Genomic DNA, 21,738 nt, shown 5'->3' on the forward strand with positions numbered 1-21,738 from the left:
GCCTCTCTGGACTCTATTTTCTTCCATATCTTACCTGTATTATGCCAAAAAGGAAAGTCTAAGAACTGGCTCAGCAAATAATAAGGCTTTCCATTTACAACATGCAGAGGACAAATGACTGTGTGTTAGTGTATACTAATCATTTGGTTTGGTTTCACGGTGATAACATGGTAATAGCTCAATCTTAGATAAGTATATGTAGTGGCAAATACAAGTGTCATAGAGTATAAACAACAGCACAGCATGTGTACAATGAAATTCTGGAAACTTCCCTCTTTTTTTTTTTAAAAGATTTTATTTATTTGAGAGAGTGAGCGAACGAGAGAGCGAGCACAAGCCGGAGAGGAGCAGAGGGAGAGGGAGAAGCAGACTCCCCACTGAGTGGGGCTCGGTCACAGGACTCCAGGATCGTGACCTGAACTGAAGGCAGACATCTAACCGACTGAGCCAACCAGGCACCCTGGAAACTTTCCTTTAATGGAGGTGGGATGTTCACTGGGTATGGAGAGAATGGGGAAATAGGAGATGAGGTCAGAGAGTGCATCCCCAGCAGTGAGAAGGAGGTGAATGATGCCCAGAGGAGGAGGAGCTACAGACACCAGCACAGGGGCGGGCAGATGGTCTGCCCTTCCTCACATGGGAATGAAGCAGAGCTGGTAGGGGGGTGGGTTATGGCCAAACCCACTGGTAATTGGGGTGGTATCAATGTCCTTTGGGTCGACCAGAGATTTCAGGGTAAATTTCTGTAAAATGGTGGTCAGGAATAAAAACAGCTCCATTCGGGCCAGTCCTTCTCCCACACATAGTCGTTTTCCTGAAAATAACAAACACAAGGGATCTGTTCCTTGAACACTATGTTTCAAACTGCAACAAGAAGTATGTCAAAATAAGTGTCTGATGAATGACTGAACTGATGGAGAGCCGGAGGAAGGTTAGAGGGGCAGATGGATAGAAGGGTGGAAATGCTTGCTATTCACCTAGTGTCTTGACAGGAACCCTTCATTCAACAAATATTTATTGAGTATCAGGCCTACATCAAGCATTCATTATGTATTTCCACATTACAACTGTTCTCTTCACATTTCCAGTTTCCATACATCTTTGTAGAAACACACTCACTTGTCCAAGTGTTCTGGAGGGAGAAGGACTAAGAGAAGGGAACTCATATATCTATGTCGAAGATTTTTTTTCCTTCATGTGATTTCAAAAGCACATGTCTAAATGTGTCACTTTCTCACTTTAAAATATTCAGTGTGTCCCTGATCTGTCTTATGAGGTGAGGTCAAGTGGGTTGAACTGGCCCTCCACATTCTGTACCCAGTCTGACTTTCCCTATCCCTCCTTCCATTCTCCATACCCTCTACTCTCGGTTCTAGCCATACCCAATCTTCATCAATCTCCAACACACCATGACATTTCCAGCTTTATCTCATGCTGCTTCCTTTGGTTAAGGTGCACTCCTCTTACACTTCTTTCAGGACCTAAGTCTCATGTCTTTTCCTCTCCATAATCCCTATGATCCCCTCTGGCAGTAGAGTCTTGCTTTCTCTGGGTTTCCTCAGCATCTTGTTCACTCTTCAGTTAAAGCATAGATACTCACCTTGAATCATAGTTTTCTGTTTCTTCCTTTTACTACCATGCCAAAATGTGCATCCCTTGTAGGGAAGGCTCAGGCCTTGACATCTGGGTATGTACAGTGCAAGACCCAAAGCAGGCATCAAAAGCCATCAGATAAATGAAGAGGACTCCAGCACCAGAGACTCAGCACACACTACAGATGTGGAGACGCAACATCCAGGACACATGATCGGTGCCTTGGAACCACCGCCGGGCACTCTGACACTTTCCCAAGGTTTCCTTGATGCCATGGTTAGTTGACAGATTCCGACCTCCTCCATCTAGAGCAACGTCCTGCTCCTATGGCCCACTTTGTAAAAGTCTTCTCTTCTCCCCCCGCCCCCTGTCCCCATGAGGCAGCTCAAATTCCCTTTCGGCTGTTGGAACGTTGCTTATTCCAGTATAAACTCCGCCTCCCTGTGGAGTATGAGTGAGCAGGAAGCAGGCAGCTTCCTCTTCTGGTCTCTTGAGCAGCCTGGGCTTTCCTCTCCCACAACGCTAGTCTAATGATCTGCTTACTAACCTGCTTCCCTAACTAGAGTGTTACCCCTTTGGTGTCCGTGCTGTGCTGGTGGATGCCTGTCATCCCAGAGCTCACTCTGGGGAGTGAGGGATGTCATATAGAAGGTAATTTTTTTTTTAAAGATTGTATTTATTTATTTGAGAGAGAGTACGAGTGGAAGGCAGGGGAGGGCAGAGGGACAAGCAGGTTCCCACTGAGCAGGGAGCTTGAGGCAAGGCTTAATACCAGGACCCTTAGATCATGACCTGAGCCAAAGTCAGACACCTAACCGACTGAGCCACCCAGGCACCCCACAGAGAAGACATTTAAGCCCTGCAACAGGATCCCTGCCCGGTGGGAATCTGCTTGTCCCTTTGCCTGCCCCCCACCCCCCCACCCCCATCCCCCACCCCGCTCAGCAGGGAGCCTGCTTCTCCTTCTCCCTCTGCCACTCCCCTTGCTTGTGCCTCTCTCTCTCTCTCAAATAAATAATTTTTTAAAAAAGATACTTAACTCAAGTTTGAAGAGTTATATACCTTTCTCATGGCCAGTGAGTAAAGTCTAAATGAGTTTCATCTGCTGCTAAGAGAAGCTCTTGGTAGCTCAGGGATATATCTAGAGGCAGAATTCAATGAACCTATTCTCTAACTTTCTCACTTTGGAAGAACTGGGTCACCCAGCCAAAGTTCGAATAATGACGATGTATGCTGAGTGGAGGAAAGTGCATGGGCATTAGAAGTGATGCTTTTGGTCATGGACAAAGAACAATTCTACCCACCCCAGAGCAGGCACCATGTAAGTTTCAACTGATCCCCCCAAAATATTTTGTCCCCTTCAGCACCTAAGGAATTTAATTTTTATTACCTGCTGAGAAAGCCATGAAGTGGTCACTCTTCTTAAAGTTACCGCTATCATCCAGGAAGTGGGCAGGGTCAAATATCTCTGGGTTGGGGTATTCTTGGTCATCATGGAGCACAGAAGTCAGTGATATTAATATGGTTGTGCCCTGGAATGAACAGATGAAGATAAACTGGGTTATAAAGAAGTTGTAGAGCTGGAAGAAATGTGGCAAATCACTTAGTTCATCTTTTGATCTTTATGTGAGGAATCCCTTCCAAAGAAGGGCAGTGGCATTTCCAGCCAGATAGACCAAGTAATAAACAGGGGTGAGATTAAGGCCAGTGCTAGTCAGGATGCTAACACGGCTTCCAATACGGTCTGAATCCCCTCCACTGATCACAATGTTTGGACACTTGTATCTGTCTCACTCCCAGCTCTATTTCATCACTTCGGTTTTCATACATCTCACGTGGATTATGGTTTAAAATGGAAGCATCTAGGGGTGCCTGGGTAGCTCAGTCAGTTGAGTGTCCCACTCTTAGTTTCGGCTTAAGTTGTGATCTCAGGGTGGTAAGATGGAGCCCCATTTCGGGCTCCACAGAGTCTGCTTGGGACCCTCTCTCTCCCTCTGCCTCTCCCTTTGCTCTTCCTCCTGCTTGTGCTCTCTCTGTCAAATAAATAAATAAAATCTTATAAATAAATAAATAAATAAATAAATAAATAAATAAATAAATAAATAAAATGGAAGCCTCTGTTGGCTCTTGAAAAGTCAGGAGTATTTGGAATCTGTTCCTAGGGCTTTTAAAAACAGAGGTTTGATCTGGTTTGAAATGACCCTGGTGGAGCACCTGGCTGGCTCAGTCAGTAGAACATGAGACTTTTGATCTTGAAGTTGTGCATTCACACCCCATACTGGGCATAGAGGTTACCTAAAAAAATGACTGGCAAATCTATGCAGACAGAAACAAATTAGTGGTTGTCAGGGGCTGGAGGGAGGGAGAGAGAAAGGGAGGAAGGAGTGGGGAATGACTGCTTGATGGGTAAGGGATCTCCTTTTGGACTGATGAAAATGTTCTGGAACTAGACAGTAGCTATGGCTGCACAACAGTGATTGTACTAAGCTTCATTGAACTGTGCACTTAAAATACCTAAATGGTAACTTTTAGGTTCTGTATATTTTACCACAGTAAAAAAGGAAAATTTGGGGCACCTGAGTGGCTCAGTTTGGTTAAGTCACTGCCTTTGGCTCAGGTCATGATCCCAGAGTTCCAGGATCAAGTCCCACACCGGGCTCCCCACTCAGCGGGGAGTCTGCTTCTCCTTCTGACCCTCTCCCTTCTCATGCTCTCTCTCTCTCTCTCTCTCTCTCTCTCAAATAAATAAAATCTTAAATAAAAAAAAGAAAATTTGCTCAAGAGAAAAAAATGACTTCTTAGATAATATGACAAATACACTAACAAGTAATGAGTATTTATCTTTGGGATGCAATTTGTTTCTCTTAATTTACAAAAGGGGTGGCACCTGGGTGGTATGGTTGGTTGGATGTCCAAATTTGGTTTCACCTTGGGTCATGATCTCAGGGTCGTGGGATCGAGCACCATGTTGGGTACCATGCTCAGCATGGAGTCTGCTTGTCCCTCTCCCTTTGATCCTCCCCCCACTTGCACACTCTCTCTCACTCTCTCTCAAATAATTTCTTTTAGTGGGGGGGCAGGCACCGGGTAGCTCAGTCAGTTAAGCATCTGACTCTTGGTTTAGGCACAGGTCATGATCTCAGGGTGGTGAGATTGAGCCCTATATTGGGCTCCACTCTCAGCAGGAAGTCTGCTTGAGATTCTCTCTCTCTCCTCTCCCCTCTCCCCACTCATCTTCTGTCTCTCTAAAATAAATAAATAAATAACATCTTTACAAAAATAAAAATGTGGGGGAACTCTTTGTTATAGATGAATCCTAGTTATACATAGATACACACACACACACACACACACACACACACACAAACATGCCCCAATAATAAAATTTAAAAACTTGTCATTTTTATCAAGTAAAGATCATTAATTAATGCTAAAACTGTTGGATCAATGATTTGGGAAACAGGATTTTTACAAGGTCTTAAAGTACCATGCCACAGATTTTTTTTATTAATTACCTATGAAAAATAGAACCCCAACAACAGAGAATTATGGCAGATATCTCCTTCATAAGTGAGTACCTTAGCATCACCAATAATGGTACAAATTGATATTATACGTCTCCAGCCAAAATGTGATGTAGTGGGATATACACAACATCACCTATGTAATTTTTTTCCCCAAAACACAGAACTGAAATCTAATCTCAAAAACAAAAACAAAAACCACACCAAACCAGACTGAGGAATATTCTACATAACAACTGTCCTGGACTCTTCAAAACTGTCAGTGTATTGAAATGAAACAAATAAAGGAAGCGTAACTGTTCCTTATAAAAAGGGCCTAAAGGGACAGATAATAAAATTATATACTTATTCCTTGATTAGCTACTAGATGCCCCCTCAAAAAAAGCTATAAAAGAGTATCTTAGGATACATGAAAAAATGTAATTACAGGCTATATGTTAGATAAAATTATTGTATAGATGATAATTCCTTGAGTGTGAATGCTGTTATTGCTGTGCAGAAAGCCCTCATTCCTAGAAGACACATACTGAAGTATTTAGGAGTGAGGTAGATTGATGGACATAGGTAGATATGCACTTAGTATATAGATGTATACACATTTTCATATATATTATTTATATATACATAAAACATTACATAGTCATTGTGTGTGTGTGTTTAAAGACTATTTAGATTTTTTACTTTTTTAAATTAAAAATTGGAAGGAAACTCCATCCTCTAAGTTTATCATATTTAAGGTCTATAATTTTGTTTTCAAAATTGCCTTATATATTTTAAGACAAGTAGTATGTGAAAATGTTACTTTAAGATTTAAAAAGCTAGTATATTTTCAAGAAGTGATGCTGGGACAAGCGGATATCCATAACAAAAAAAAGTACAATTCCTACTTCACACTATAAGTAAAAATGAACTTTAAATGGGTCACAGACCTAAATAGAAAAGCTAAGAGTATAAGACTTGTAGAAGGAAACATAAGGGCAAATATTTGGGAACTCGTGTTCGCAACAAATTTTTCAGATAGGACACAAAAGCACAAGTCAAAAGAGAAAAAAATTGATAAATTGGACTCCATCAAAATTCAAAACTTCTGCTCTTTGAAAGACATTCTTTGAAAGACATTCTTTGAAAACTAAAGAAAGGGAAGAAACAAAACACCCCAACAGATTGAGAGTGAATGTTAGCAACACCTACACGTGATACAAGACTTGCATGCAAAATATATAAAGGATTGCAATAATTAAATAAGGCAAATGACCCAATAAAAAAAAGGAATAATAATTCCAGCAAACTACAAAAGAATATATATGAGTAGTCAATCAGCACATGAAAAGAAGCAAAACATCATTATCCATCCAGAAAAGAGAAGTAAAACAAAATGTGGTATCACCACACAACCCCTTCTAGTAACTAAAATTTAAAAAGACCAACCAGGGAAAGTGGTGGAGGGGGCCTGGAACAACTGGAACTCTCATACATTGCTAGTGGGAAAGTAAAATGTCACAGCCACATTTAGAAAACAGTTTGACGGGTTTTTTTTTTTATAAACAGTTAAGCAAAGTCCCCCTCCTAAGCATTGACCCAAAAGAAAACAAAATTTATGTCCACACTAAAATCTGTATGCAAATGTTCATAGCACCTTTATTCAAATGGCCCAAAACTGGAAACAACCCAAATATCCATCAATCAGTGAATGGATAAACAATTTGTGGCACTCGATATGATGAAAACTACTCATCAAAACAAGCAACAAACTAATGGTACATGTGATAACAAAGATAAATCTCAAACACATTCCATCACATAAAAAAGACGTTATATTGATTACAAAGGCTTATATTGATTACAAATTATACTACTTTTATGTCACATTCCATTATGTTGCATTCTTTAAAAGGCAATACCATAGAACCAAAAGTACATCACTGGTTACCAAGGGTTGAAACTGGGGGAGGTGGATTGACTGTAAAAGGAGAATGAGGGAAATTTTTCAGATGATAGAAATGTTTTATATCTTAGTTGTAGTGCTAGTTACATGACATCACATATTGATCAAAACTTACTAGACTTTACCCTTAAAAATATGAATTTTATTTGGTATAACTTATTGTTTCTGTATATTGTCTCTGTTCCTTTCTGGCCTGTTACTTTTGGGCTCTATCTTTGTGTAAAGGATCCCTTTTAACATTTAATATTTCTTGCAGGCCTGGTTTAGTGCTCACAAATTCTTTTAGTTTCTGTTTGTCCTGGAAGGTTTTTATCACTCCTTCTATTTTGAATGACATCCTAACTGGATAAAATATTCTTGGCTGCATATTTTTCTAATTTAGCACCCCGAATATATCATGCCAGTCCTTTCTGGCCTGCCAGGTCTCTGTGGAGAGGTCTGCTGCCAGTCTAATGTTTCTACCCTTGTAGACCTCTTGTCCCTAGCTGCTTTCAGGATTTACTCTTTGTCTCTGAGATTTGCAAGTTTCACTATCATATGCAGGATGTTGACCTATTTCTATTGATTTTGAGGGGGCTTCTCTGTGCCTCCTGGACTTGAATGCCTGTTTCCTTCCCCAGATTAGGTAAGTTCTCCACTCTAATTTGCTCCAATATATCTTCTGCCCCCCTCTCTCTCTTTCTCTCTCCCCCTTTCCTCTTCTTCTGGGATCCCAATTATTCTAATATTGTTTCGCTTTATGGTATCACTTATCACTTGAATTCTCCCCTCGTGATCCAGTAGTTGTTTATCTCTTTTTCTCAGCTTCTTTATTTGCCATCATTTGGTCTTCTATATCACTAATTCTCTCTTCTGCTTCATTTATCCTAGCAGTTAGAGCCTCCATTTTTTATTACATCTCATTAATAGCCTATTTGATTTCAACTTGATTAGATTTTAGTTCTTTTCTTTCTCTAGAAAGGGCTTCTCTACTGTCTTCTATGCTTTTTTCAAGCCCTGCTAGTATCTTTAAATTGCCATTCTGAACTCTGGTTCTGACATCTTACTTATGACCATACTGATTAGGTCCCTGGCAGTCAGTATTGCCTCTTGTTCTCTTCTTTGACGTGAGGTTTTCTGTCTTGTCATTCTTGCAGAAAGTGGTCGCTTTTCTATTTGTAGAGTTGTACCTATTCTTTTGGGTCTCCGGTTGAGTTCGCAGGTGTTCAGAATGATTTTATAGCTACCTAGCTGAATTCCTGGGACCAGACGAAACTAAGGTCTCCTACTCCTCTGCCATCTTGGACTGTCTCTCTTCAAAGCTGTTTTTTCAACCATTTCAAAGTTATATGTAGGAGGACTATTTTAGCCTCTCCTTATTTTTCTACTTCAGCCCATAAAATATGAACATTCGTCTTCCTGAAAGATTAAGTACACAATCCTTCATCTGAAACCCCTGGGGCCTAATGCGTTTTCAAATTCAGAATTGTTTGACTCGTTAGAAAAATATTATGATGTATATACCATAAATTTTAAAATACTCCCAATAATGTGGTATCATATAATCAAACACATTGATACTATTTTTTTTTTTTTTTTAGATTTTAAGTAATCTCTACACCCAACGTGGGGCTTAAATTTACAAACCCAAGATCAAGAGTTGCAGCTCTACTGACTGAGCCAGCAGGTTGCCCTCACATTGATATTTCTTTAGTAAAACATGAATAGTCACACAAAGAGGCATCAATAAGGAATAAAAATAGATTTATTTCAGTTTAAGTAAGGTTTTGGTCATCGAATGAAATTGCAGCAAACATATTTATTTTTATTTTCTAAATTTTTAGTATTGCAGAATTAAGGATGGTTTTAAGGTAAGGATTTAAGTATTAAAGAGAAAAACCTTAGATCAGTCCTATCCAATACAATGGCCTTGGGTGATCCACGGTTACTTAGATTGAAATTAAAGCTAATTGTAAGTATATAAAATTTAAAGTTTAAATATTAATTATTAAAACAAAAATTAAACCAGATCACAGAACTGAGTACGTGGAAATTATAAACCCATAAATTATTAACAATGATAAGTGAATTTGTAAAGGTTGCTAGATATAAAGTCATCAAAATAAAAAAAAATCAATTATATTTCCATATACCAAAAAAGTACAAAAGGCATTTAAAAAAATTATACAATTTATAATAACATAAAAAATATCATTTATCTAGGAAAAACCTAAAAGATGTACAAGCTGCTGCACTGAAAACAATATTGAAAAAATTAAAGAAAGCCCAAATAAATTGGGGGAAAATACCATATCCGTGAATTGAAAGATTCAACATTCCAACATGTCAATTCTTTTCAAATTAATTTACTATCACCCTGATAAAAACCATTGCCAAGTGCTTTGGATAACTGACAAATTGATACTAAAATTTATTTGGAAATGTAAATAGCTAAGCGAAGCCAAAACAATATTAAAGAAATAGAACAAATCTGGAAGATTTACACAGCCTGATATCAAAACCTATCATAAAAATGTATAGCCTCAAACTGGAAACAGCACAAAATCCATCAAGCTGCCACATGTATGATTTTTGCATTCTCTCATCCATATTGGTAGAGGATTGAAACCATACTGTGAATATGAGAACTTAAAGAGCACTGAAGTTAGGTGTAGGAGAAACACATCTTACCTTGGGGATGACATAGTTTCTGAATTTAATGTCACGGGTCACTGCATGAGGCAGGCTGTTTGGAACAAGGTCAATGTATCTCTGGATCTCATGTAATACTGCATTCGTGTAGGGCATGCGGCTCCTGTCCCGCATGCAAGGGGTCTGGTGTCTGCCAATTACATGGTCAATCTCTTCCTGGACTTTAGCTGATAAAACACAAATGAGACTGATGAAAAAAGAAACAAATGCATATACATTTACATGCCAATTCAGGTTATATGAACACTTTGAAGGTGTTCCAACATCATTATAAACATCAGTTATATGTCCAGAAGTATACCCTGCCCTCCATGCTGGCCATACCTGTGATTTTTGGGTGCTTCAGCAGGAGCAGGAGACCATATCGTAGGGTGGAGCTTGTTGTCCCTGTCCCAGCTGCAAACAAATCAGCTGCAGTATTTATCAAGTTCTCAGAAGTAAACTCCAACTGCTCATTGTATTTTTCCTAGGAATTATTTGATGCAATTATTTGCTGCTTTGCCAACATATGTAATTACAATAAATCTAAAATAACACATTGTTATAAAGTTAATCAAACTTAGAAACTGGAGAGTGCAGTGTTAAAATAACAACAACTGTACGGTATGGCAAACTGTATGGATTAGTTGACCCAATATTCATTTCCTATTCCCTTACCCATTGCTTGCCTACAAATTCCATTTCCTACCCTCTTTTGCACCTACACTGGCCAACAACTGATTTCTTAGCAATGGCCTATTTTTTTCCTAAAGATTTTAATCTATTTATTTGAGAGAGAGCATGAGAGAGCGAGCACATGAGTTGGGGCGGGGAGAGGGAGAAGCAGACTCCCCACTGAGCAGGGAGTCCGATGTGGGGCTCGATCCCAGGACCCTGGGATAATGACCGGTGCTGAAGGCAGCTGCTTAACCAACTAAGCCACCTAGGCGTCCCCAATGGCCTACTGATGTCACTTTCTTTCCTTCTGCTTACTACATGTCTACACAGATATGTTGATGGAAGCACTGTAGACATCATCTTGAAACATGATGAACATGAAGCCTACACAGTAATAATGCTAAAGAAAAATGGAAGGCACCCGAGTTCATGATACTTCAGGGCTACTGTACAAGTCCTGGACTGCCCAACATGAGATTCTCTGTACCTGAGATAAATAAACCCACTATTTCTTTAAAACATTGTTAACTGGGTTTTCTCTTGTTGGTAGGCAAACCAATCCTAACTGATAGAAATGAGTAAATTAGGGCTGTATCTTAAAAAATGGTATAAGCCAGGATCAAGAGTTTGCAATTCTCTTCTTCTGTTACAGAATTTATGTGGATTCTATATTCCCTAAAAACTCATTATGAAGTTGAAAATGTGCAAAAGCTAACATGGCAGCACATCCTAGAACAGATTGTAGTGAGAATGGATTTACAAAGACAAAAGGGGGCCAGCTGCTATGGTATTCTAGATGTAAGGCAGGAAGCAGTTTGGTTTAGGAAACAAGTGCAGGAATTAATGCAGATACAAAAAGAGAAGAAATATTACAGACATGAAGACAGAAAGTTTGGGCATTAACTGCCCATAAGGGATGAAGGAGACTGTAGGAGTAAGGCAAATGCTGAGAATAAGAGACTGACTGAATAGAGATCTCATAAATTTTACGTGGGGAGAATAAAAGCACCTCACAAGGGCAACTAACTTAAGTTGGTTTAAGATAAGGGTGACACAAAATTGAAAACAATGGGGTCACTTGAAATACTGACTATGCAGGTCACTAAAATACAAAACAAAAACAAAAACAAAAAAACCTTCCTATCCAGTCCTCTAGGCCAACATTAGTTTAATAAGGTTCTTACAATCCCCAAGTGACCTGTGGCATGCCTAACATATCATCAACTCCATTAAGACAGGCTTAATCTCAGTAGCTGTACTTGCTAGACCCACTGGTAACATCAACGTCACACACTTTTCTAACCTTTCCAACCCAAAATTACTCTAAGGCCAGGAAAAAGAGTAGGGCACTTATAAACCATTATTAGCATTTCTATCTGTTGAAGTGAATTTGAAGAATCAGTGCTTACATACACATAGCTCATCAATTTTAGCCAATTTTATGCCTAAGTTTTCTTCTAAGAGTTTTATATTTTTAGCTCTTACATTTAGGTCTTTGATCCACCACACTTCCTCCCAAGGTTAAATATAAAATTATCATATGACCCAGCAATTCTACCAACAGGTATACACCCAAGAGAAATTAAAACATAGGTATACACAAGGGGCGCCTGGATGGCTCAGTCGTTAAGTATCTGCCTTTGGCTCAGGTCATGATCCCAGGGTCCTGGGATCGAGCCCCGCATCAGGCTCTCTGCTCAGCAGGGAGCCTGCTTCTCCCTCTCCCCCTGTTTGTGTTCCCTCTCTTGCTGTGTCTCTGTCAAATAAATAAATAAAATCTTTTAAAATAAATAAAACATAGGTATACACAAAAACTTGCACACAAATGTCCATAGATGCATTATTCATAAGAGCCAAAAAGCCAGGGGTGCCTGGGTGGCTCAGTGGGTTAAGCATCGTGGATTGAGCCCAGAATTGGGCTCTCTCAGTGGGGGAGCCTGCTTGTCCCTCTCCCTCTGCCTCGCCCCCTGGATTGTGCTCTCTCAATCTGTCTCTCAAATAAATAAATAAAATCTTGAAAAAAAAAAAAGAGCCAAAAAGCCAGAAACAATCAAAATGTCCATCAACCAAGGAGTGGATATATAAAATATGGTATATCTACTCTGGAATATCATTCAAGCACATAGAGGAATGAAGTGAAAGAAGCTAGAACAAAAGACCACATACTGTATAATTCCATTAATATGAAACACCCAGAATAGCAAATCTATAGAGACAAAGTAGAGTAGTGATACCTGAAAGCTGGAGGGGTTTGGGGACAGTGGAGATGACTACTCAAGCTTATGGGGCTTCTTTTGAGGGTGATGAAAACGTTTGGTAATTGATTGTGGTGGTGGTCGCACAACTCTGTAAATACACAATTACTGAATTATACTTGAAATGTGGGAAGGGTGTGGCAAGTGAATTATACTCAGTGAACATATTAAAAACAAGAAAAAAAGGAATAACAAGCTAGAATCTAAATATTCTAATGAATTCCAGAGTAACAATGCAGTTTTTAAATATAATATTAAGGAAATACTATTAATTGATATATGAGAGATGTCAGAGCCCAGGATCAGTGGAGAGGCTTCCTAGCATTAAGGAAATCCCTCAAAATATGTGCAAAATACAAAAACATTCATATAGGTGCATTCTTCTGGGAAGGTGTCCATACTTTGTGTGTGTTTCAATAAAACTTTATTTATAAAAACAGGTGACTTTTGCAAGTCTTTGATCTAAATAAAAGTGTGAGGGGAACAGAGTTGGCAAGCCACCATCATTTTTTAATATTACATAAAAACAACAAAAGAGGGCGCTCTATGAAGTTAGAAAAATATTCCTAAACCATGCAATTCCCTCTAAAATTTCCAGAAAACTAATTTCACATAAAAATAAACAGAAACTTAAGGTAAAAATCTCATAAAAGTTATTATAAAAAAAAAGAGGCGTGCCTGAATGGCTCAGTCAGTGAAAGCGTCTGCCTTCAGCTCAGATCATGATGCCAGGCTCCTAGGATCAAGCCCACATTGGGCTCCCCGTTCAGTGGGGAGTCTGCTTCTCCCTCTGCCCCTCCTCCCAATCATGCTCTCTCTCTCTCTCTCAAATAAATACAATCTTTAAAAAAAAAAAGAGCAGAATAACATTTTGCCTACAAAACAGCTCAAATTGTAACCTACTATTTTATTTTTTAAGTAAACTCTACACCCAGAGGAGGAGCAAGATGGCGGAGGAGTAGGAGGCCTAAATTTCGTCTGGTCCCAGGAATTCAGCTAGCTAGCTATCGAACCATTCCGAACACCTACAAACTCAACAGGAGATCGAAGAAAAGAATAGCAGCAACTCTCTGAACAGAAAAGCGACCACTTTCTGGAAGGTAGGATGTGTGGAGAAGTGAATCCGAGGCGATATTCGGGAGGATAGACAGCGGGGGAAGGGGCCTCCATCGGCCGCTTCTGGCAAGTGATAGAGCCGCAGAGCACAAAATTGGAACTTTTAGAAGTCGGCTCCGCTGAGGGACGTCGCTCCAGTGGCTAAGCGGGGGGAGGAACCCTCGCAGGACAGTGTGGTCTCAGGACCCACAGGGTCACAGAAAGACCGGGGGTGCCTGAGTGCGGCAGAGCTCCCAGGTATTGGAGCAGGGACGCCAGCTGCAGAGACAGAGCCGAGGAGTGGGCTCTCAGCTCGGGGTTGCCATAAACTGTGATCCCCGGCACAGTCGGGCCACTGTTCTTCCAGCTGGGACCCAACAAGCGGCAGATCCGGGGAGACCCCCTCTCCTCACCTGGGTGGAGTGGTGCGGGAGCACACCACAGGGATCTGCTGGGTTTGGAGACTCCACATGGGGTCGGGAGCCAGAGATAGAAACGCTCAGTCACAGGCCGGGTGAGCACGGAGTGCGGCCGGAGACCGGGGAGACAGAAGTGACTGACTTCTTTTCTCTGGGGGCGCACTGAGGAGTGGGGACCCGAGTTCTCGGCTCCTCTGGGGCCAGAGATTGGGAGGCCACCATTTTCACTCTCGTCCTCCAAAGCTGTACCGAGAGCTTGCAGGGAACAAAAGCTCCTGAGAGCAAACCTGAGCAGATTACTTAGCCCACCCCCGGGGCAAGGGCAGGGCAATTCTGCCTCCGGCAAAGACATTTGGGAACCATGGCAACAGGCCCCTCCCCCAGAAGATCAGCAAGAACAGCCAGCCAAGACCAAGTTTACCGATCAGTGAGTACTGCAAAACTCCAGGGCTAGGGGAATATAGCACATAGAATCCATGGCTTTTTCCCCATGATTCTTTAGTCTTTCAAAGTTAATTTTTTAAATTTTCTTTTTTTTCCTATTTTTTAAAAAAAATTTTTCTTCTTTCCTTTTTCAGCCAACATCTTATCTTACCAATTCCTTTTTAAAAATCTTTTTTAATTTTCATTTTTACAGTCATATTCTATCCCTTCATTGTATTTAACCTTATTTTTTGTATATATATATATATATATATATGTTTTTCTTTCTTTAAAATTTTGGAAGGCAGTTTCTTCTAACAAAACAAAATACACCCAAAATCTAGTGGGTGGCTCTGTTCTATTCACCAGCCTGATCATTTTTTTTTTTTCCTTTCTTTTCCCCCTGGTTTCAGGTCTCTTCTGCTTTGTTTAGTGTATATTTTTCTGGGGTCACTGTTACCCTTTTAGCATTTTGTTCTCTAATTCATCGATTTTTCTCTGGACAAAATGACAAAACAGAAAAACTCACCTCAAAAAAAAGAACAAGAGGCAGTACTGACTGCTAGGGACCTAATCAATACGGACATGAGTAAGATGTCAGAACTAGAGTTCAGAATGACAATTATAAAGATACTAGCTGGGCTTGAAAAAAGCATAGAAGATACTAAAGAATCCCTTTCTGGAGAAATAAAAGAACTAAAATCTAACCAAGTTGAATAATAAATGGAGGCTCCAGGGGTGCCTGGGTGGCTCAGATGGTTGAGCATCTGCCTTTGGCTTAGGTCATGATCTCCAGGTCCTGGGATCGAGCCCCGTGTTGGGCTCCCAGCTCAGTGGGGAGTCTGGTTCTCCCTCTCCCTTTGCCTCTCCCTCTCCCTTTGCCTCTCCCCTTGCTCATGCTCTCTTTCTCTGTATCTGTCTCAAATGAATAAATAAAATCTCAAAAAAAAAAATGGAGGCTCTAACTGCTAGGATGAATGAAGCAGAAGAGAGAATTAGTGATATAGAAGACCAAATGATGGAGAATAAAGAAACTGAGAAAAAGAGAGATAAACAACTACTGGATCGTGAGGGGAGAATTCGAGAGGTAAGTGATACCATAATAGAAAGAATATTAGAATAATTGGGATCCCAGAAGAAGAAAGAGAGAGAGGAGCAGAAAGTATATTGGAGCAAATTATAGTGAAGAACTTCCCCAATTTGGGGAAGGAAATAGGCATTCAAGTCCAGGAGGCACAGAGAACCCCCCCTCAAAATCAATAAAAATACGTCAACACCCCGACATCTAACAGTAAAACTTACAAGTCTCACAGACAAATAGAAAATTCTGAAAGCAGCTCGGGACAAGAGGTCTATAAACTACAATGGTAGAAACATTAAATTGGCAGCAGACCTCTCCACAGAGACCTGGCAGGCCAGAAAGGACTGGCATGATCTATTCAGGGTGCTAAATGAGAAAAATATGCAGCCAAAAATACTTCATCCAGACAAGATGTCATTCATGATAACAAACTTCCAGGAGAAAGAAACTAAAAGAATTTGTGATCACCAAACCAGCCCTACAAGAAATATTAAAAGGGGTCCTCTAAGCAAAGAGAGAGCCCAAAAGTAACATAGCCCAGAAAGGAACAGAGACAATATACAGAAACAGTCACTTTACAGGCAATACAATGGCACTAAATCCATATATTTCAATAGTCACTCTGAATGTAAATGGGCTAAATGACCCAACCAAAAGACACAGGGTATCAGATTGGATAAAAAAGCAAGACCCATTGATATGCTGTCTGCAAGAGACTCATTTTAGACCCAAAGACACCTTCAGATTGAAAGTGAGGGAGTGGAAAACCATTTACCATGCTAATGGACATCAAAAGAAAGCTGGAGTGGCAATCCTTATATCAGACAAATTAGATTTTAAACCAAAGACTATAATGAGATGAGGAAGGACACTATATCCTACTTAAAGGGTCTATCCAACAAGAAGATCTAACAATTTTAAATATCTATGCCCCTAACATGGAAGCAGCCAATTATATAAGCCAATTAATGACAAAATCAAAGAAACACATCAACAATAATACAATAATAGTAGGGGACTTTAACACCCTCCCCACTGAAATGGACAGATCATCTAAGCAAAAGATGCCCCTAACATGGGAGCAGTCAATTATATAAGCCAATTGATGACAAAATCATAGAAACACATTGACAATAATACAATAATTGTAGGAGACTTTAATAACCCTCTCACTGAAATGGACAGATCATCTAAGCAAAGGATCAACAAGGAAATAAAGGCTTTAAATGACACATAGGACCAGATGGACCTCACAGATATATTCAGAACATTCCATCCCAAAGCAACAGAATACACATTCTTCTTTAGTGTACATGGAACATTCTCCAGGATAGATCACATTCTGGGTCACAAATCAGGTCTCAACCGGTACCAAAACACTGGGATCATTCTCTGCATATTTTCGGACCACAATGCTTTGAAACTAGAACTCAATCACAAGAGGAAAGTCAGAAAGAACTCAAATACATGGAGGCTAAACAGTATCCTACTAAAGAATGAATGGGTCAGCCAAGAAATTAAAGAATTAAGTAAACTCTACACCCAATGTGGGGCTCAAACTCATGGCCCTGAGATCAATAGTTGCATGCTCGGGATGCCTGGGTGGCTCAGTTGTTTAAGCATCTGCTTTCGGCTCAGGTCATGATCCCAGGATCCTGGGATCGAGTTTCACACCAGGCTCCTTGCTCAGTGGGGAGTGTGCTTCTCCCTCTGCCTGCAGCTCCCCCTGCTTGTGCTCTCTCTCTCTCCCTCTCTCTGACAAATAAATAAATAAAATCCTAAGGAAAAAAAATGAGTTGCATGCTCTAGGTGTCCATACTTTTAATCAGATTCTCAAATCAGCTGATCACCAGGAAGATAAAAATCATTGCCCTAACTGCAGAGAAAACAGAGCGTGGAAGTATTCATTTCTTCTTCCCTCTTCCCGTTTCTTCAAACCATTCCACCACCTTCTTCACTTCATTCCACCTAGAATACGTGATTTGAGCAGTCCAGCTGAAATCCAGGGACAATTCTTTGACAATCAACCTTCATCAGCATCTTTGACTCCTTGCCACGTTAGCCTACTCATCGGTTTCTCATTTCTGCCCAGAGCTACAAAGAGATTGGATAAAGTAATGACGGCCTCAGATGAAGGAATTTCCTTCTCTAGAATTAGCTCTTTACAATGCATTCTGGATTCTGCCTCTCCTTAGTTCAAGGAGGATGTTGCTTCCATACAAGTGTCCTTATGTCATTACATTACTTTTGTCACACGATTTCCAGCTTGACCCCATCACTCATCAAATTCACTATTCAGATTTACTATCTGAATCTTTCACTCCTTGGTTAAATTTCTCAAATAGGATATCTGTTCTTATTACTAAAATCTCCCATACAGTCCCTACTTATCCTCTCCTCAAACTAAAACCAGTCTCTATAGATCTGAGATGTGACAAGATGGACAATTTGATTTTATTTCAGGATCCTCTGTATTTCCATGGTCCAGACTTTCATCAAGCCAAAGTCAAGAAATGAAAAATCTCACAGTTGGTCCTTGGGCCCCATTCTTATCATACAGATCATTCTACAGGACTCCCAGGAAAATTTTCCCCAATAATTATTTGCACTCAACTCGTGTTCTGGCTCATGCATCTACCTGATCAAATCAAAACTCTTCATGCCAACATTCAGGCTTACAGTTATTTGGCAGACACCAACATCCAACTCTCTATCTGTCCAAAATCATTTTTGGTTACACTCAGTGAAGATTTCCCTTTTCCACCCATCTAATCTCTTTGCTGACATGCACTTCTGAACCTCTCATCATACCATTCTACCAATCTGAAATTCCCTCCCCTATTCCTTATTGCAAATATTTGAAGATCTACATCAGCCCTCAGGACAAGCAAGAAGCCCAGCTAGGTTAAACCTTTCTTCCTTACTCTCCCACACACTGTGACATGATCACATATACCTTCATTGTATGGCTCAATATTTTGTAATTTCTAACTTGTTTGTGTTTTTATTTCCCCTAAAGTGTACATTCTATTTCTCGTCAGGTAGAAACTTGACAAATAGGTTCCACGTATTCTAGTTATTTAACAATTCAATCTTAGATTGTATGATGCTCCATGATGCTCAATCCAGATCCATGCATACATAAGTACCTAAAGTGTCAGTCAAGCATTTCTTGCCTGACAATTTAAACATTCTCATAAGTACAGATCTAATCAGTAAACCAAAAAAAATTCAGGCTAACAAATAAGGGATCTATAAGTAACATTTTACCTGTCCCATTTTCATCAGGAAATAATCAGTGAAGTCCCGAGGATTGTTAATGTCCAAGGATTCTTGGTGTTCTTTTATTTTCTCCAAAATGTAATTTTTCACAAAAACAGAATTTTTATATACTGTATTATGACTTCCTGGGAGATAATCAAGGAGAGCAGGGAAGCTATTGTAGACCTTAAAGATTTTTAAAAAATTATTAAATTTAAAAACATATATTAAAGACATATATAAGACATGCCAAGCCCTGGTTAAAAAATAAGATGAAGAAAAAATGGTCTCTATCTTCTGGGGGAGCATTTTATATTGTGCGTATAAAGTAATTCTCTATGCTCATAGAAATATCTGAGGGAGAAAACTATGACCAAATGATGAAATATGACAATAATTTCCTATACTCACACATCAACCTTACAGTATTAAAGCATCTTTATGTCAATTCTTTTTTCTTTTATATTAATTCTTCCCTACAACTATGAAACATAGAATGCCATGCATTACTACGATTCACATTTTATAGATGAAGACTGAGTTTAAGGGAGTTTGGACAACCTGATGTACAGCACCAAGCTACTCCCTCATCAGTGCTTCCTGGCAGCATCTGTGGTCCCAAACGTTTTCTCTGCTTAAAGGAGATATTCTCTTCCTTCCTGGATTAGCATATTTCTGCTAAGTAATGTGATGAAGAGGTCACTAAGTGTGAGTGGAGGACAAACCTTACGGGCAATGGGAACCTTTCAGCAAGGGCCTGGATGCCCATTGAGTGCTATGGACATGTTTCTGGGCAGTCACCAAAACTGGACTTTGGGATTTAGTGGAAAGACAACAAGCCAGGGAGTCAATAGGCTTGAATTTCACCAGCTCCATACTTGGACATTTGTCTTCTTGTCTGTGAAATAAAGGTTTCGACTATGTTTCCCAGATGCACACTTCATGATGCTTGCCTTGGGCCGGATTATGGTATTCAAAAATTCACTTCACTGAGTATGACCAGTAAAAATGTCAGAGTAGACAGCTCCAAAGGCAGGACACTCCAAAAAAAGGCTGAAAATATTGGCAAATACCATGAGAATCAACTTGTCAGAACTCTAGAAAACAAAGGCTTTTAGAAATCAAGTGAATGCTAAATCAAGAAAAAGGCAACTTGAAAATGGTGGAAAAGCTTTGTGGAATTTTTAATTTACCCTTCTCCCACCTCCTTCCTCAGTTTGGCAGTAGTCTTAACAAGGGTAGCTTCTTGTATGGGATTCTGGTTTCTAGTGCAAGAGACTAGAGCAGACCTTAAAAAAATTGTGTTTTCTCTGCTGCAACTTCTCTGGGTCAATCTGAAGGACTGACACAGAGTCTTGTCTTTGTTTCATTTAACCTGGAATTCAGGGTGGAGAGCAACAGGCCTGCCTCAAAAACTCTGTAAGGCAAATGAATAACCCACAGCCTCCTGGGGCAAAGACTAGTTAAGGCATATGATAGAGCACCAGAATCCTGGGAAGAAAAGCTGGGGCGAGAACATCTTCCGGAAATTAGGGCATTCAAATGTACCCATGTATACTGAGGAATTTACACATTTTAAAATTTAGAAAGCAGAAAAAAAAAACATTAAAAATAAAATTTAGAAAGCAGGACAAAGGCTAAGAAAAGACCTCAGAAGACCCTAGCTTTCACCTCTGGCTGATGTAAGCAACAAGACTGAGAAAGAATTGAAAACAGTCTGATGAAAGCACTGAAGGAGTGCCTAGCCCAGAACCAAATCTGGAAGAGTTCGTTCATTTGTTCGTTTTTTTTGTTTGTTCGTTCGTCCCTCCCTCCCTCCCTCCTTTTCTCTCCTCTCTCTTTCTCCCCCCACCCCCTTCTCTCCCTTCTTTTCAGCTCCTCACATTCAAGGAAAACTCCATCAAAACACTAACTAAACACCAGTTAAAGGACATAGATTTCAGAGACCACACATGACAAAGAAGAGACTTAGCAAACACGGTCCAGAAAAGTCACAAAATAAACAAACATCTATAGCCTATAGAAAGCAAAAAGGCAAACAAACCTATAGCAAGCAAAACAAACAAAACAAAACAAATCTCAAGGAGGGGGAAGAAGCTCATTTCCACAGTTACCACATTATAATATCCAAAATGTCCAGTTTTCATTCACTTCACAGCATGGTCCATACAGAATTTTGGATTTGTCAGAAAAAAGAGAGGATCATGAACTCACCTGGATCCATGCGGAGCTCAAAATCCTGAAGTTTTCATTAAGTCTCTTGAGGAAACCAATTAAAGTCTGATCTGTATAATCAAAACAATTCTGGAAAATAATGGAGCAGATCACATTGCAGGAAGCACAGCTCAGGATTAAAGTGGGATCACAGGGTAAGGCTAAAGGAAAGGAAAGATTTAGAAAATACCATTAAAATAAACATATAAAAATTTTTGTTGTTGATAATAGGTAAAGCTAATTTTAGAATCTCTAAAGCAATATTTACCTAGCAATCCCCTTTCCAGCAAAAATTTCAGCCTGCTTAAAATCAACACATCACTTTTCCCTTAAATGGGAAGTCCATTCCATCCTAGATTGTTTAGTAATAGTCTTCCAAACACTCTAGATCACTACTTATGTTTACTTGATTCTGACCCAAGGAGACTATTATTTTGAAGAGCAAAAGAAAAAACTTTAAAGAAGCCACTTCTAAAAACACCTAATGGGGCACCTGACTGGCTCAGTAGGAGGAGCGAGCACGTGACTCTTGATCTTGGGGTCATGTGTTCAAGCTCCACCGTGGGTATGGAGATTACTT

General features: G+C 39.8%; 1 protein-coding gene across 2 annotated transcripts in view; it reads right to left on the reverse strand.

Moving 5' to 3' along the window:
* Nucleotides 1–275: 275 nt before the first annotated feature.
* LOC112830695 (cytochrome P450 2C41) overlaps nt 276–21,738 on the reverse strand; it is a 28,012-nt gene continuing 6,549 nt past the window's right edge. The window contains exons 4-9 of one of the 2 annotated variants that reach the window (XM_025880701.2): nt 21,159–21,319; nt 18,954–19,130; nt 10,078–10,219; nt 9,733–9,920; nt 2,984–3,125; nt 276–814 (exon numbers count right to left, since the gene is read on the reverse strand). In XM_025880701.2, the coding sequence (XP_025736486.1) occupies nt 633–814; nt 2,984–3,125; nt 9,733–9,920; nt 10,078–10,219; nt 18,954–19,130; nt 21,159–21,319 (992 nt within the window). In that variant the 3' untranslated portion in view covers nt 276–632. The remainder of the gene's footprint in view (nt 815–2,983; nt 3,126–9,732; nt 9,921–10,077; nt 10,220–18,953; nt 19,131–21,158; nt 21,320–21,738) is intronic. The other variant, XM_025880702.2, reaches the window with a different exon arrangement.

Source organism: Callorhinus ursinus, unplaced genomic scaffold, assembly GCF_003265705.2.
Source record: "Callorhinus ursinus isolate GAN/ISIS: 27379988/994484 unplaced genomic scaffold, GSC_fseal_2.0 scaffold20, whole genome shotgun sequence".
Lineage (NCBI taxonomy): Eukaryota > Metazoa > Chordata > Mammalia > Carnivora > Otariidae > Callorhinus > Callorhinus ursinus.